Source organism: Triturus cristatus, chromosome 9 (genome assembly GCF_964204655.1).
Source record: "Triturus cristatus chromosome 9, aTriCri1.1, whole genome shotgun sequence".
Taxonomy (NCBI): Eukaryota; Metazoa; Chordata; class Amphibia; order Caudata; family Salamandridae; genus Triturus; species Triturus cristatus.
The window spans coordinates 485,275,258-485,288,087 of record NC_140592.1 but is presented as its reverse complement, the minus strand read 5'-3'; the positions used below and the strand labels follow the sequence as shown (position 1 = coordinate 485,288,087).

At 47.0% G+C, this 12,830-nt stretch overlaps 1 protein-coding gene across 1 annotated transcript in view; it reads right to left on the bottom strand.

Annotated features, from left to right (window-relative positions):
- The window catches only part of BBS1 (Bardet-Biedl syndrome 1), an 843,521-nt gene that overhangs the window by 644,353 nt on the left and 186,338 nt on the right, over positions 1-12,830 (bottom strand). Inside the window, exon 12 of the mRNA XM_085625445.1 lies at positions 8,410-8,479. Within this exon, the coding sequence (XP_085481571.1) occupies positions 8,410-8,479 (70 nt within the window). The remainder of the gene's footprint in view (positions 1-8,409; positions 8,480-12,830) is intronic.

Below are 12,830 nucleotides of genomic sequence, written 5' to 3'. Positions count from 1 at the left end.
AGAAGCTGGCAAGAGTAAAGGGGCTCAAACAGAGGGCCCATAACCCTAGTTAGGACGATTTTGAGATTCCATACTAGTGCAGGGAGAGTCCGGGACAGGATAACTCGCTTAAACCCTTCTATGAAAACCTTAATGACTGGTACCCTGAAGAGGGAAGTGTGCTGCCTATTTTGTAGGTAAGAAGCCACAGCAGGCAAATTTAACCACTGATGCCATTGTGAGATTTATTATACCATGCACGCAGAGGACATCTTAGAGATGCCCCCGGAAAAACGACCAGCCTCTGGTGGGTTTCCTGAATGGTAAACACCAGCCTGCCACCACGCAACATGTAGGCAAGGCCTGACAGTTGAAGGATGTAATAGGCAATGTCTTGTACTGACTGTGTGAAAAGATTGATGTTTTGGAAGGCAATAGTGCACAAAATGGTTCAATTTGGCCATGTAGAAAGCCCTGGTAGTAGGTGCGTGTGCTTCGTAAAGAATGAACATACATTCTTTCGATAGTTAGAGATAACCAAATTCTATGACCTGAGAAGCCAGATCGCAAGACTGAGCTGCTGAGGTGTGGGGTGCCGGAGAGTTCTCTGGTTCGGTGTGAGAAGGTCTGGACTTCTGGGAAGCTTCTCGTAAGGAACCAGGGAGAGTTCCAGCAGAGTGGAGTAACAAGGCTGGCAAGCCCAGGTTGGGGCTTCTAGGATGAATATACAGGACATCTGCCTGAGCTTGCGAACTTCAAACGGTAGGAGCAGTAGAGGCACAAAAGCGTAGGCAAATATTCCTGACCAGTTAATCCATATTGCTTGCACATGGACGGCGGGTGTGGTAATCTGTGGGTGAAGTTTAAGCATTTTGTATTTTATGTGGTGGCGAACAGGTCTATGTGAGGGAACCCTGTAGGAAAGTGGGTTTCAGTTGCAGTAACCCCCCCACTTCTTGCCAGATTTCTGATGCACTTTGACTTGATGTGCCCTGGGTCCCTGCCAATCTGTTTCCCAAGGCCCGTGTTTTTTCCCCAAAACTGTACCTTTGTACCCCCAATTGGCACCTCTCTGGCCACATGTAAGTCCCTTGTAAAAGGTTCCATGGGTACCAAGGACACTGTGACCAGGGAAGGCCTCTAAGTGCTGCAGCACATATTGTGCCACCCTTAGAGGTCCTGTACCTTAACACGCACACACACTGCCATTGCAGGCTGTGTGTTTGGGCGCATAGAAAAGTGAAGAGTCGACATGGTGTACATACCTATGTGCCATGCCTGCAACCCACTGCCTATGGTATAGGTAAGACACCCCTCTAGCTGGGTGCACTATACCACTGGTGAGGGTACAGTTGCGTGACAACTGTACCGCTACAATGTCTAAGTCCAATCTTAGACATGGTAAGTGCAGTAGAGCCATAAAGAGTATATGGTCTGGGAGTTTGTCATTATGAACTCCACAGCACCATGATGACTTTACTGAATTCTGGGAAGTTTGGTATCAAATTTCTCAGCATAATAAACCCACACTGATGCCAGTGTGGGATTTATTATACCATGCACGCAGAGGGCATCTTAGCGATGCCCCCTGAAAAACTACCAACCTCTGGTGGGTTTCCTGACTGGTAAACACCAGCCTGCCACCACGCAACATGTTGCTGGACTCCTGGAGTGGGTGTCTTCGCTCCCTGGGCCCAGAAACAAAGCCTTTCCTGAGCGGAGGTAGTCGCATCTCCTCCAGGTCAGGAAGAGCCATCTGTGGCAGGGGAGCTTCAAAGGCCTTGCAATCTTTGTAATGTGACTCCCAGCCTCTCCTGCTATCCTTTTTTGGCAGGAAGACAGGCAGGAAAAATTAGAACAGCCCAGAAGGTGTGCTCACCTCTGCCAACCCCACCCCACAGGTGGCGGAGGCGAGGTGAAGCCCACTCTTCAGTGCCCGCCATCTTGCAGATGGCAGGCACTCTCCAATCAGTGTTAGGGATGGTGCCCACTCCCCCACGTGGGGTAAGCACACTAAGGGTGTAGTCACCATAAGGTCAGTAGCTCATTGGCCACTGACCTCGAGACCCCTAAAATGCCCCCTAAATACAGTATTTAGGGGGCAGCCCTGAACATAGAAGGCAGAATCCGGCAACCTACGAAGAAGGACGGAAGAAGATGCCCAGCAGAGGAGACTGCTAAGAAGAACTGACTTGGCCCCAGCCCTACTGGCCCCTCTGTAGTTTTCAGAGATCCTGAGCCAAAAATCGCCTTGTCCTGCATCCAGCGACCTCCAAAACCCCTGGGAGGACTGACTACCTTCAACAAAGACCAGATCTCCTGTGAACTACAGCTCTGTTCTAAAGAATCAACAAAGAAAGACCCCGAGTCTGCTGAGGACAAAGAACCCTGACGCCTGGAACCACCACTGCACTCGACCCCTACGGCCCGAGTCCGAGTGGCCCACTGGTCCCAGCAAGGTCCCCCAGCGCTCCAGAGTCCAAATACACCGTGGGTTGACCCCTCCAGGACTCCCCGAAGTCACCTGCAGCCTCTGCAAGGAGACCCCCCCCCAACCGCGAGTGACCCAGTAAGGTGAAATCCGTCCTTAAAAGGCACCCCTGCATCCGGCCGACCTGTGTGCAAGAGAAGAGAACCTGAGGTGCGCCTACGTCCCTGAGCCCTCTAACTTACCTGCCCAGCTGTTGGTTTCTCACGAAGACTTCCTGGATCGGGCCTGCAGCCAAAATCCAAAATTCAACTCCCATTGAAAACAACAGGGCACCCAAAACCAAATCAGCACCCTGCACCCGGCCGCCCCTGTGTCGCTGTGGGTGCACCTTGTCTGCTAACTTGGATCCCCCTTTGCCCTGAGCTAAACCCTAGGAGCTTTGATCCCACATCTAAGTGGCGTGCCTGTGAGCAGCCACCAACCGGAGGCCCCCTATCCCCCATTGGATAACACTGGGCCTCAGCACTCTGCACCCGGCTGCCCTAGTGCCGCTGAGGGTGCATTTTGAGTGCATCCTTGACCCTGGGGGAACCCTTGTTCTAACCCCAGAAACTCAACCCCAAAGACCGTTTACTTACCTGCAAACCGATAACCTAACTTTTCTCCTTAGGATGGCATTGACTGTTATCCTCTGAAAAACTGCTGAGTGTGTTCGTATGGAAACATAAGAAACTGTGTTTTTGTGAAAACTGTTCTTCTTACCTTTTATTTAGGAAATGCCCCAGTCTGATATCTAGGTATATTACAATGAGTAGAAAAAGTAATCTAAAAAGCAATCAAAAGTAACCCAACAGTAGTTTTAACTGGATTTGAATATTTTACAAACCTGTAACAAAAATAATTTTCATCCAGCTTACTTGTTGATCAATCTGTCTTGAAAAGTATAATTCCACTTACCTGTACAAAGTTCTGCTTGGTTCTGAAAATAAAATACAACAAAGATGTTTTCTTATACAAAACAATTGGTCAGAGTTCAGTCTTTGAGTGTTTGAAATCATTTCTTGCATGCGTGTGTACAATAAATGCCTAACACTAACCTCTGATAAAGCCTTACTGCTTGCCCACACTACCACAAATAGAGGGTAAGGTATTATCTACTTTTACCTCTGTAAGCCTTTGGGCATCCACTGGACTCTGCACACTATACCTTTCTTTGGTATAGTATATACAGAACCAGCTTCCTACAAACCCACACCTTCGGAAGTAAATGAGTAGGGTCTGGAGGTGGAGATCCCACTCGTGGACATGTCGATATCTCCTGCTGAGCAGGACGGCAAAGTCTTTGTTCAGGCCCGGAATGTACTTTATGACGTACTGCCCCTTGTGATATTTTCACCTCCAGATGCACTGGGCTAGAGCAGATAGCTGGGGTGAATGCGTGCACCCTTGCTTTTGTAGGTAAAACATTACCATAGTGTTTTCCGTGTGAACCAAAGCAACTTTGTACTGAATGAGTGGAAAAAATGCTTGAAGAGTAAATTGAATAGCCAGCAATTCTAGCTGGTTTATGTGGAGGTCCTGGTGTGAGGGTGTCCGCAAGCCCTGTATTGTGTGATATTGTAGATGAGCTCCCCATCCAGTAAGCGAGGTGTCCCTGGTGATGGTCTCCTGCGGAACTGGGTCTAGAAAGGGCTGTCCCTGTAACAGGTTGTTGGCATTCCAAAAGTGCAGAGATTTAGGTGTATGGCACCAAATCAACACTAGACACACCCACAGACCCTCCGCCTGAGACCACTATGCTGCTAGACACTGTTGTAAGGGCCGCATGTGTAACCTTGCATGTTGCACTATTGCACTGCAACAACAAATGCATTACTGTTCTGACAGTTACCTGATAATCTGGCTGAAAAAGAGGTAGCAGATTTTGAAAAAGGTTGACCCTGGCCTACCCTTGAGTCTAGGGTAGCCTCGAGGAAGGGTTGTACCTGGAGGGGATGAAGGTGAGGTTTGGCTATATTTAACATAAAGCCCAGCTTGTGAAGAAGGTCTTTGGTTGTTTGCGTGGGTGCCAAAATGTGATGCTGCATGGCACTCTTGATCAGCCAGTCGTCGAGTTAAGGGAACACATGGATGACATCTGAGGTGAGCAACAAGCACGGCTAAACATTTGGTGAAGACTCTGGGGGGTGCTTGTGACCCGAAAGGCAGCACCTTGAACTGATAATGTTGTCTACTCACCACAAACCACATAAATCTTCAATGGGTGGGGTGGATGGGAATATGGAAGTAGGCGTCCTTCAAATCGAAGACGGTCATGAAGTCGTCTTGCCCCAACAGAGGGATGACATCCTAAAGAATGATCATGTGGAAATATTCTGAGAGGATGTATCTGTTGAGGGGCCAGAGGTCAAGGATAGGCCAGAAGGAGCCATTTTTCTTTGGCATGAGAAAGTACAGGAAGTACACCCCTCTGCCCTGATGTAGTGGCATCACTGGCTTTCCCCCCTTTGGCAAGTGGTGCAGGCACCTCTTGTTGGAGCAGACATTTGTGTTCTGTGGATAACTTGTGTGTGTGCGGCATAATGAAGCTTAGAAGGACCAGGCACTAATTGTGAGGTGCCTCTGTTGAGGTGCCGAGGCTTTTTAGACATCGGCTATGAAGGATGGTTGAGGGCCTCCTCGAAAGTAATTCTCCTCCTATGAGGAACGGTGTCCTTAGGTAGCTGAAAAGGCTCAGCCATAATCCGGTCCATGCCAGATTTAATGTAAATCCTTTGCTGCCCAGCGTCAAGGCACTCCTGAAGCTGTTGCAGGATGGCTGGTCGATTTCCTTCGATGATGGTCTGAAAGAAGCCAAAGAAGATCGGTGCCCAGAATGCCCAGAGGTGAATCTTGGCTGCGAAGATTTCAACTCCAAGTGTGGTCAAGAGGGCGTCTTCAGATCCGGCGCTGAAGCAGCAGTCCAGGGGCAAGGCTTCGAAGCAGACTTCGGCACCGAGGGTGTCAGGTTCGGTTCAGTAGTTTTGTGCCGACCTTGGCCATTGGGCAGTGACGGACCGGAGTCATCAGATGAGGCCCGGGAGCTCGAGGCTGGTTCTCCCACATTATGGGAGAAAGCTCTTCTCACTGCAATCCTCCTTAACGGCCGTTGACCATTGGACTAAGAGTTGGCATCCTTCGACAAGAATGCCCCCACGAATTCGGTGCCAGACTCACTTGGCTGCTGTAGGGCTTCTCTCGCTTCTTCACCGAAAATGTCCAGGGTGGCGTCCTCTCCTTGGCGCTGCGCCAATGAAGTCAAGGCAATGTGTTGTGCCCATCAGTACCAACGCGTCCTTTTGTTGTGGAACGAAGGACATGCCACACAGGATTGTTCTTAGTGATCCAGAAACAGGCAAAAAAAATGCAGACTTGGTGTAAATCCGTCATTGGGAACTTGGCAAGTTGGGAAGAACCGAAAAGGAGCCTGTTCTCAGCTGCCAAAGTGATGGAAGTCATGAGGGGCAGAGTCCCGAAATGGAGATTTTTGTTGAGCGCAAAACAGAGTGGATCAACACCCAATGGTGGAAACCGATTAACAGCGCCACTGTTTAAACCAATGAGGGACAGTGCAGTACTCCCGGCGAGAACAGGTGGAGTCTAACTGGAGCTCCCGTAGACATATCTGAACCTGACAATGGAGAAAAACAATCCGACTATGGAGCCGATGCTAATGGTCTCCTATAGTTGGAGTCACCGAACCTCATGACTTGAAATTACTTCTTCGAACAAAAACAAGTTGCACATGAGCCCAACACTAGATGGCAGCAGTATGCACAGCAAGTGCATCTACAGCTACACATGCCACAAACATGTAATTGATATATATATATATATATATATTTTTTTTTTCAAAAAAAGCCCCGAGCTTTAAAGTTGCACTCCACAAAGGTCAGTTTTTCCAAACTATATATTACAGGAAACAGCGTTCATGGACCCAAACGATACTTCTCCCTGACGCGTTTCGGTGACGCTTGCACCTTAATCATAGGGCGGGCATGTTGGTAAGACATAGAGTGGACTGCCACATCTTATACCCTTCTGGTATTCGCTTTCCAGTAAGCAGCATGCCAGGAGAGGTAGTCCCAATTCTTCCTCTTTGTTGAGGTCCAGTCTTTACCAACTTGTTTATCTGCCAAATTCATAATCCTGGATGTTTTCCAGCCCTCCGGTGGGCCTCAGGTCCATTAACCTGTTTCCAGTTCATGAAACCTTTGTGCTGCAAGGGGGCCGTGAATCAATTTCCAGCCCTACAGACCTCAGTTCAGTTTGAATGGCGGTGCAAACTTCCACGGCCGGATGCCATGCATTTACTTCTTCAAAAAAAGCCCCGAGCTTTAAAGTTGCACTCCACAAAGATCAGTTTTTCCAAACTATTTATTACAGGAAACGGCGTTCATGGACCCAAACGATACTTCTCCCTGACGCGTTTCGGTGCTGCTTGCACCTTAATCATAGGGCGGGCATGTTGGTAAGATGTGGAGTGGACTGCCACATCTTATACTCTTCTGGCATTCGCTTTCCAGTAAGCAGCATGCCGGGAGAGGTAGTCCCGATTCCTCCTGTTTGGTGAGGTCCTGTCTTTACCAACTTGTTTATCTGCCAAATTCATAATCCTGGATGTTTTCCAGCCCTCCGGTGGGCCTTAGGTCCATTAACCTATTTCCAGTTCATGAAACCTTCATGCGGCGTCTCCGGCCATGGAAGTTTGCACCGCCATTCAAACTGGACTGAGGTCTGTGGGGCTGGAAATTGAATCACGGCCCCCTTGCAGCACGAAGGTTTCATGAACTGGAAACAGGTTAATGGACCTGAGGCCCACCGGAGGGCTGGGAAACATCCAGGATTATGAATTTGGCAGATAAACAAGTTGGTAAAGACAGGACCTCACCAAAGAGGAAGAATCGGGACTACCACTCTCGGCATGCTGCTTACTGGAAAGCGAATGCCAGAAGGGTATAAGATGTGGCAGTCCACTCCACATCTTACCAACATGCCCGCCCTATGATTAAGGTGCAAGCGGCACCGAAACGCGTCAGGGAGAAGTATCGTTTGGGTCCATGAACGCTGTTTCCTGTAATAAATAGTTTGGAAAAACTGACCTTTGTGAAGTGCATCTTTAAAGCTCGGGGCTTTTTTTGAAGAGATATATATATATATATATATATATATAATGGCTGGAGCAATTGGAGCAACATGGCCCTTTCTTTTGTGACTTAAGTCTCCTTGTAAACTATCAAGTCTTTCCCTCTTATCAAGACTCTCACTCTTTGCCATATGTGCAATGCTCACCTTCCCATTTCCCTGCTTTCTCTGTTTCCTTACACAGATCCTCTTCCTTCCATCCTCGTGAATATGTTTCCTCCCTCCTCTGCTTGTTGTAGGCCCTTGCATTCGTTGATTGTTTGCTTTATTCGATCTTCTGTTTTGCATATCTCACCTCCTCCTTCACCTCACTGCCTGCCACATTCAAATGTTAGCCTCACCATCTGAACATCTGATTCATCTCTTTTTTCCCTTATATAGAAATCTTCATTTGCTACTTGAGTATGGCCAACCACCCTCTGTTCTTACACATTTCAATGTCTTCAATCTCCTCTTCCTCCGTACAACTTAATTATCTTCACCCCTGCGGGATGGTTTAATTTCCTACTGCTGCTCCTCCTCATCGCCTTGCTCTTGGATAGATTCCAAATGGTGGCTATGTGAATCCTACCTTTGGAGATCAAAAATGTACCACTCAACATGCCATAGCAGAAACAAACGCTACAAGTGAGCAAATGATTGGTGTGACCCAGAAAGTGAACTCCAGCAGAGCCTCAGTAAAAGGTGTGCCGGTGAGAAAGCTCTCACCACACAGTATAGTACTTTCTCCTATGACCAAGTCTACATTCCTGCTCCCTGCTCATAAGGCTATGTTTTTCCATATCTGTTGCACGGACCATTGTATGAGCCTGTACCTTTAGTGGTCATGATCAGGGTATTATCCTCTCGCCCATATCTGCCAAAGCAAATGCTGGTCACCACATCCTGCAAGGACAAAAAAGTTACAGGTAAAATGCCTGGATGGCAACCACAGCAAAGAAAAACTGCAGTGTGTCAATAAGCAAATAGCATAACTTATTTAATATAAGCAAGGCTTTCAATCTTATGGTGTACTGATGAAACAGTTACACATATCTTACAAAATTACATTAATAAACATTTTAATTCTCCTGTAAGTAAACATCTATCTTTAATGGAAAACCTCATCAGCTACCTCTTTCTTCACACAACAGTAGTATGAAACTTCCGCATTCATAAATCTAGGGTTAGAGGCCTATTTGTTGGCGTTATAGGGAAAACATGCCTGCAAAAGTAGCAAAACACAGGCAAACTGCAAAGTTTGTGGACAATGAGAGGTCACTGCAGATATCATACTCCCTGGAATACACTTATACATATATTGCCATGGTGGGAGGAGCAACACAAAAAATGAAAGTGAATGTAAATGAAGGGCTTCTACCACAGGAAAAAAATAGTCTCTCCTGGAGAAATTAAAAGCTGTTAAACATGTACGTTTATCTGAAATTTCTGTATGCAGTATTTCAACCTGGTGGAAATAGCACACATGTACATGTTATCCCAAAAAGCCCTCATAGAAAACTTCTGGAATTCAATACACATTTCAGAGAAACCAGAAGTGGTCTCCTAATGTTTAACTTTTTCACTATGTCCTTTCTTAACTTTTTATATACATTTTCAAAGCTAGACCTCCAGAAAGAGATACGATTCAGAACACAAACTATCATATTTATAACCAAGAGTGATACTCTAAAAGTAATGCGTAATCTTAATTAAAAAAAGTAACATCATTAGTAATATACATCTTCACAAACTACAATATGAAACCAATAAAGCTGTACTGACATTATCATTCCTTAAAGATTTAATAAAAAGTCTGTAAATTTACTTGCATTGATGTTTTATGTTCTCTATTCGTACACAATTTGTAAATTTCATATGTACACCATTAAATGAATGTACACCACTAGATAAATAAAATCAGACGTTTAGACATTAAGGGTATCTATTTATCTGTATATGTACTGTTTTTATTTGTCTATATTTTAGACTTCTTTCCTATAAAGCAATGAAGATATGAGAATGAAAATAAAATTAAGGAAGATTTCCTGGTTTAATTAGTGCATAAGATCTGCTTAAAAATACTGCTGAGTAATAGGTACTAATGGGTCAACAAATATGAAGGAGAATCTATCTCTTGAGATTTAGGTTGTGACTAAGGTGGCATGGCGGACTAAAATGGGTGCTCCACTTCTCTAAAAAGCTGCTGAAAAGTTGGAGGTACTCTTCACTATGATAAATTTGTGCTGTGGCAATAGTCAATAAAACACATGTGGACCTCTCTTTTCAGCCATTGGTACTGGTGCCCTTTGAAGGAAGGTGGATATCTGACTATGGTTACCCCCAACTTTTTGCCTAGTGTCTAGCTGGTTTTTCGACTTAGTTGGCCTGAGATCCTACCATTCAGGGTCTCAGGCTGTCTGCTCTCTCTTTAAAATGGACTCCATGTACCCTAGGTACATACCCAATTGGTAAGGATCACCTTATTGGACCCTGTACAGTGTACCCTAGGTACCCAGGGCATAGGTGTACCCCAGGCCTACCAGGGGCTGCAGCATGTATTATGCCACCCCTGGCCTGGCCTCACTATTTGACACCACTGGCTGATCACTCAGCTGGGGTAAGTTGGTGTAATCACCTCTTACTTAGATATAGTATATCTATATCTAACATATATGGACACATGGTAACCTATCAGCCACTCCTATGGCAGGCCTTAACAATCCTGGAGGCAGAGTGCTTGGTTTCATGTGAGATGGTGCTCTGGCATGAGCTGAGCCTGTCTGCAGCTTTCGGAACAACGTCCTTTAGCTGTTTCATGATATTGCCATACCATATACTCTTAAGTGCATTATGTACCTCGCGGTCAAATGCTAACTTTGGTTTGGCTTTATCAACACATGTCGAGTAAGGTGTCATACGATTTGGAATACTACCCCCTCGCCAGTTCTGGCGACGGGGGTATCATTCCACCCTTCTAGAGGAACACGACATGTACCTAACCTGAAACCCGGGTAAAGTTAAACAAAGCCTCAGCATCACAAAATGGATGCTGCCACCACAGACACAAGTCTGCCCTCCTGCTGCTGGGAGTCCTTCCAGCTTGGGAGGTGTGGACAAAGGGTTTCCTGTCAGGGGAGGTGCTTGCACCACCCCAGACAGGATTTTGTGTAGTGGGTTAGGGAGGGCTGAATAGATTGAGACATGCCTGGGGCACACAAGGTGTCCCTGTGCATATGCCAGTTCAAACCGGAGCTGGGGCTCTCCAGCCCAAGTCCTGGCGCGAAACTGGACAAAGGAGAGGGGGTGTAACCACCCCCCTTCCTGGTCCCACCCAGAGGAGGGACCTAGCAGGTAATCCGGCCCCTAGATTTGGAATAAGAGTAGGAGCTGTGTCCCAAGACTTCAGATCATCCTGAAACTCGACTTAAACAAGAAGAACTACTGGACCTCGACGTTCTGCTGCACAGAAGACTGAAGAGAATCTCCCTTGTGGCCAAGGAGTGACCACCCTGTGAATACAGGCACCATCCAGCAACTCAACGACTGCTTTGTAGCCGCCTCCCGCCGGAGACCGAGCCCAGAGCCCGACAAGACCCAGACTCCCAGACATCTCTGAGCCAGATCCACAGTCCCTGCAAAGAAGAGACCCGTGGAGGCACCGAGAGACGTGGGACCGGCCATCTTGAAACGTCCACGAGAAGCTGACTGCGCAGCACCTGAGGCATCCTCAACACTGTGCTTTGGGCCCTGAGAAGCCCCAACACCGAGCAGCATTTGCACCAAAGACCAGCCCTCCAGCATCCACAAGATCTGCGTGGGGCCCTTTTGCTTTTTGCCACTCGATGCGTCATCCCGGTTACTGGCCCGTTGGCTAGTGGCCATCTTGGCGACGAAATCTACAAACAACACCGCTGGTCTGGTTGCTCCAGACAGGCCCTTGCTTCTGTGAAAAGGAGCAGCCCCTCTGACCTTGCTGGTTAGAGCACCAAGCTTGCATCGATTCCTGCGTGGCTTGCATTAGCCAAGGCCTGTTTGCTCCGATCAAGAAGCCGACACCGCCATCAGCTAGAGCCTTCGTGGGACAGCTCGTGAGTGACTCCTGGTCGTCGTCGATCCCTTCACTTCCACGTGGCTGCGGAGACAAGCTTCCCTTCTTCACCTGTTGGCACCCGACATCACCTGGTTCCTTCCTGGTTCCACGCCGGTCACTGGCTAGTGACTTTGAACACTGTCCCCTCTGCTTACAGGTCGTCTACTCTTCAGATCCACCCTTGGATCCACCCGAACTCTTCCTGCCTGGCCGCCTGCAGCATCTTCATCCTCAGGCTCCATAGACCTGCAAGACGAAACCCGATGCACTTTGACCCCTATGCACCCGCTTCCTGTGGGTGAGGTAACGCTGGCACTCCGGTGCTCCTGGGTAGAGAAACATCTCTAGTGTCTAGGTTTAAAGTTGTTAGGTTCTGGTCCATCCGGAAGACTCCTTTTCCTTTAACTTTGTGACTTTTACGCACCCATTGAAATCAATAGGTGCACGCGTGTAACTTTTCACACGGCACACGCATCCTGTGGGCCTCCTGGTCACTAACTACAGTTAGCTCCTTGTCGTCCCAGCGATTCCCAAGGCCCTAGGCCTTCCTTCCTTTCTATTCGTGGTTCTTATACCACTATTTTATGTATATGGTTAAGCTGGCCACCTGGCCCATCCATAAATTAATTGTGCAACTTTTGTATATTTAAACACTGCCTTGTTTTAACGAATGTGCTTCTGTGCTCATAAAGAGTATAGGGGATACTTTTAAGTAAATAAATACATATATATTTTGAATATATATCTGTGTGGTGTCCTTTCATTTGGTATTCAAGGAGGTTACATATGGTAAAACAGCTGGCTTCACATGCCCTCAAGAGTTTAGCCTGCAGACTGCACTGTCCACCCTACCACTAGGATAGCTGGTCTATCAAGGTTGACTTCAACCACCACCATAAGGGTTGTTTGGCATGGTACAAGGTGATCAATAGAATTAGTGAGCAGCATATACCAGGCCAACTTCTCACACCCTTCACCAATCCAAACACCTACATTTGAGCAAATAGTGGGCATGTGCATAAGACAAAAAAATAGGTCTACATGTTGATGGGTCTGTTGTGTTGGAGTTCTTTTTTTATATGTTTTTCTTGACTAAAAGCACAAAGGTGGGAGGAAGCTAAATACATTTTGCCCATCTTGGAACGTTTAGGTTTATGTTTGATT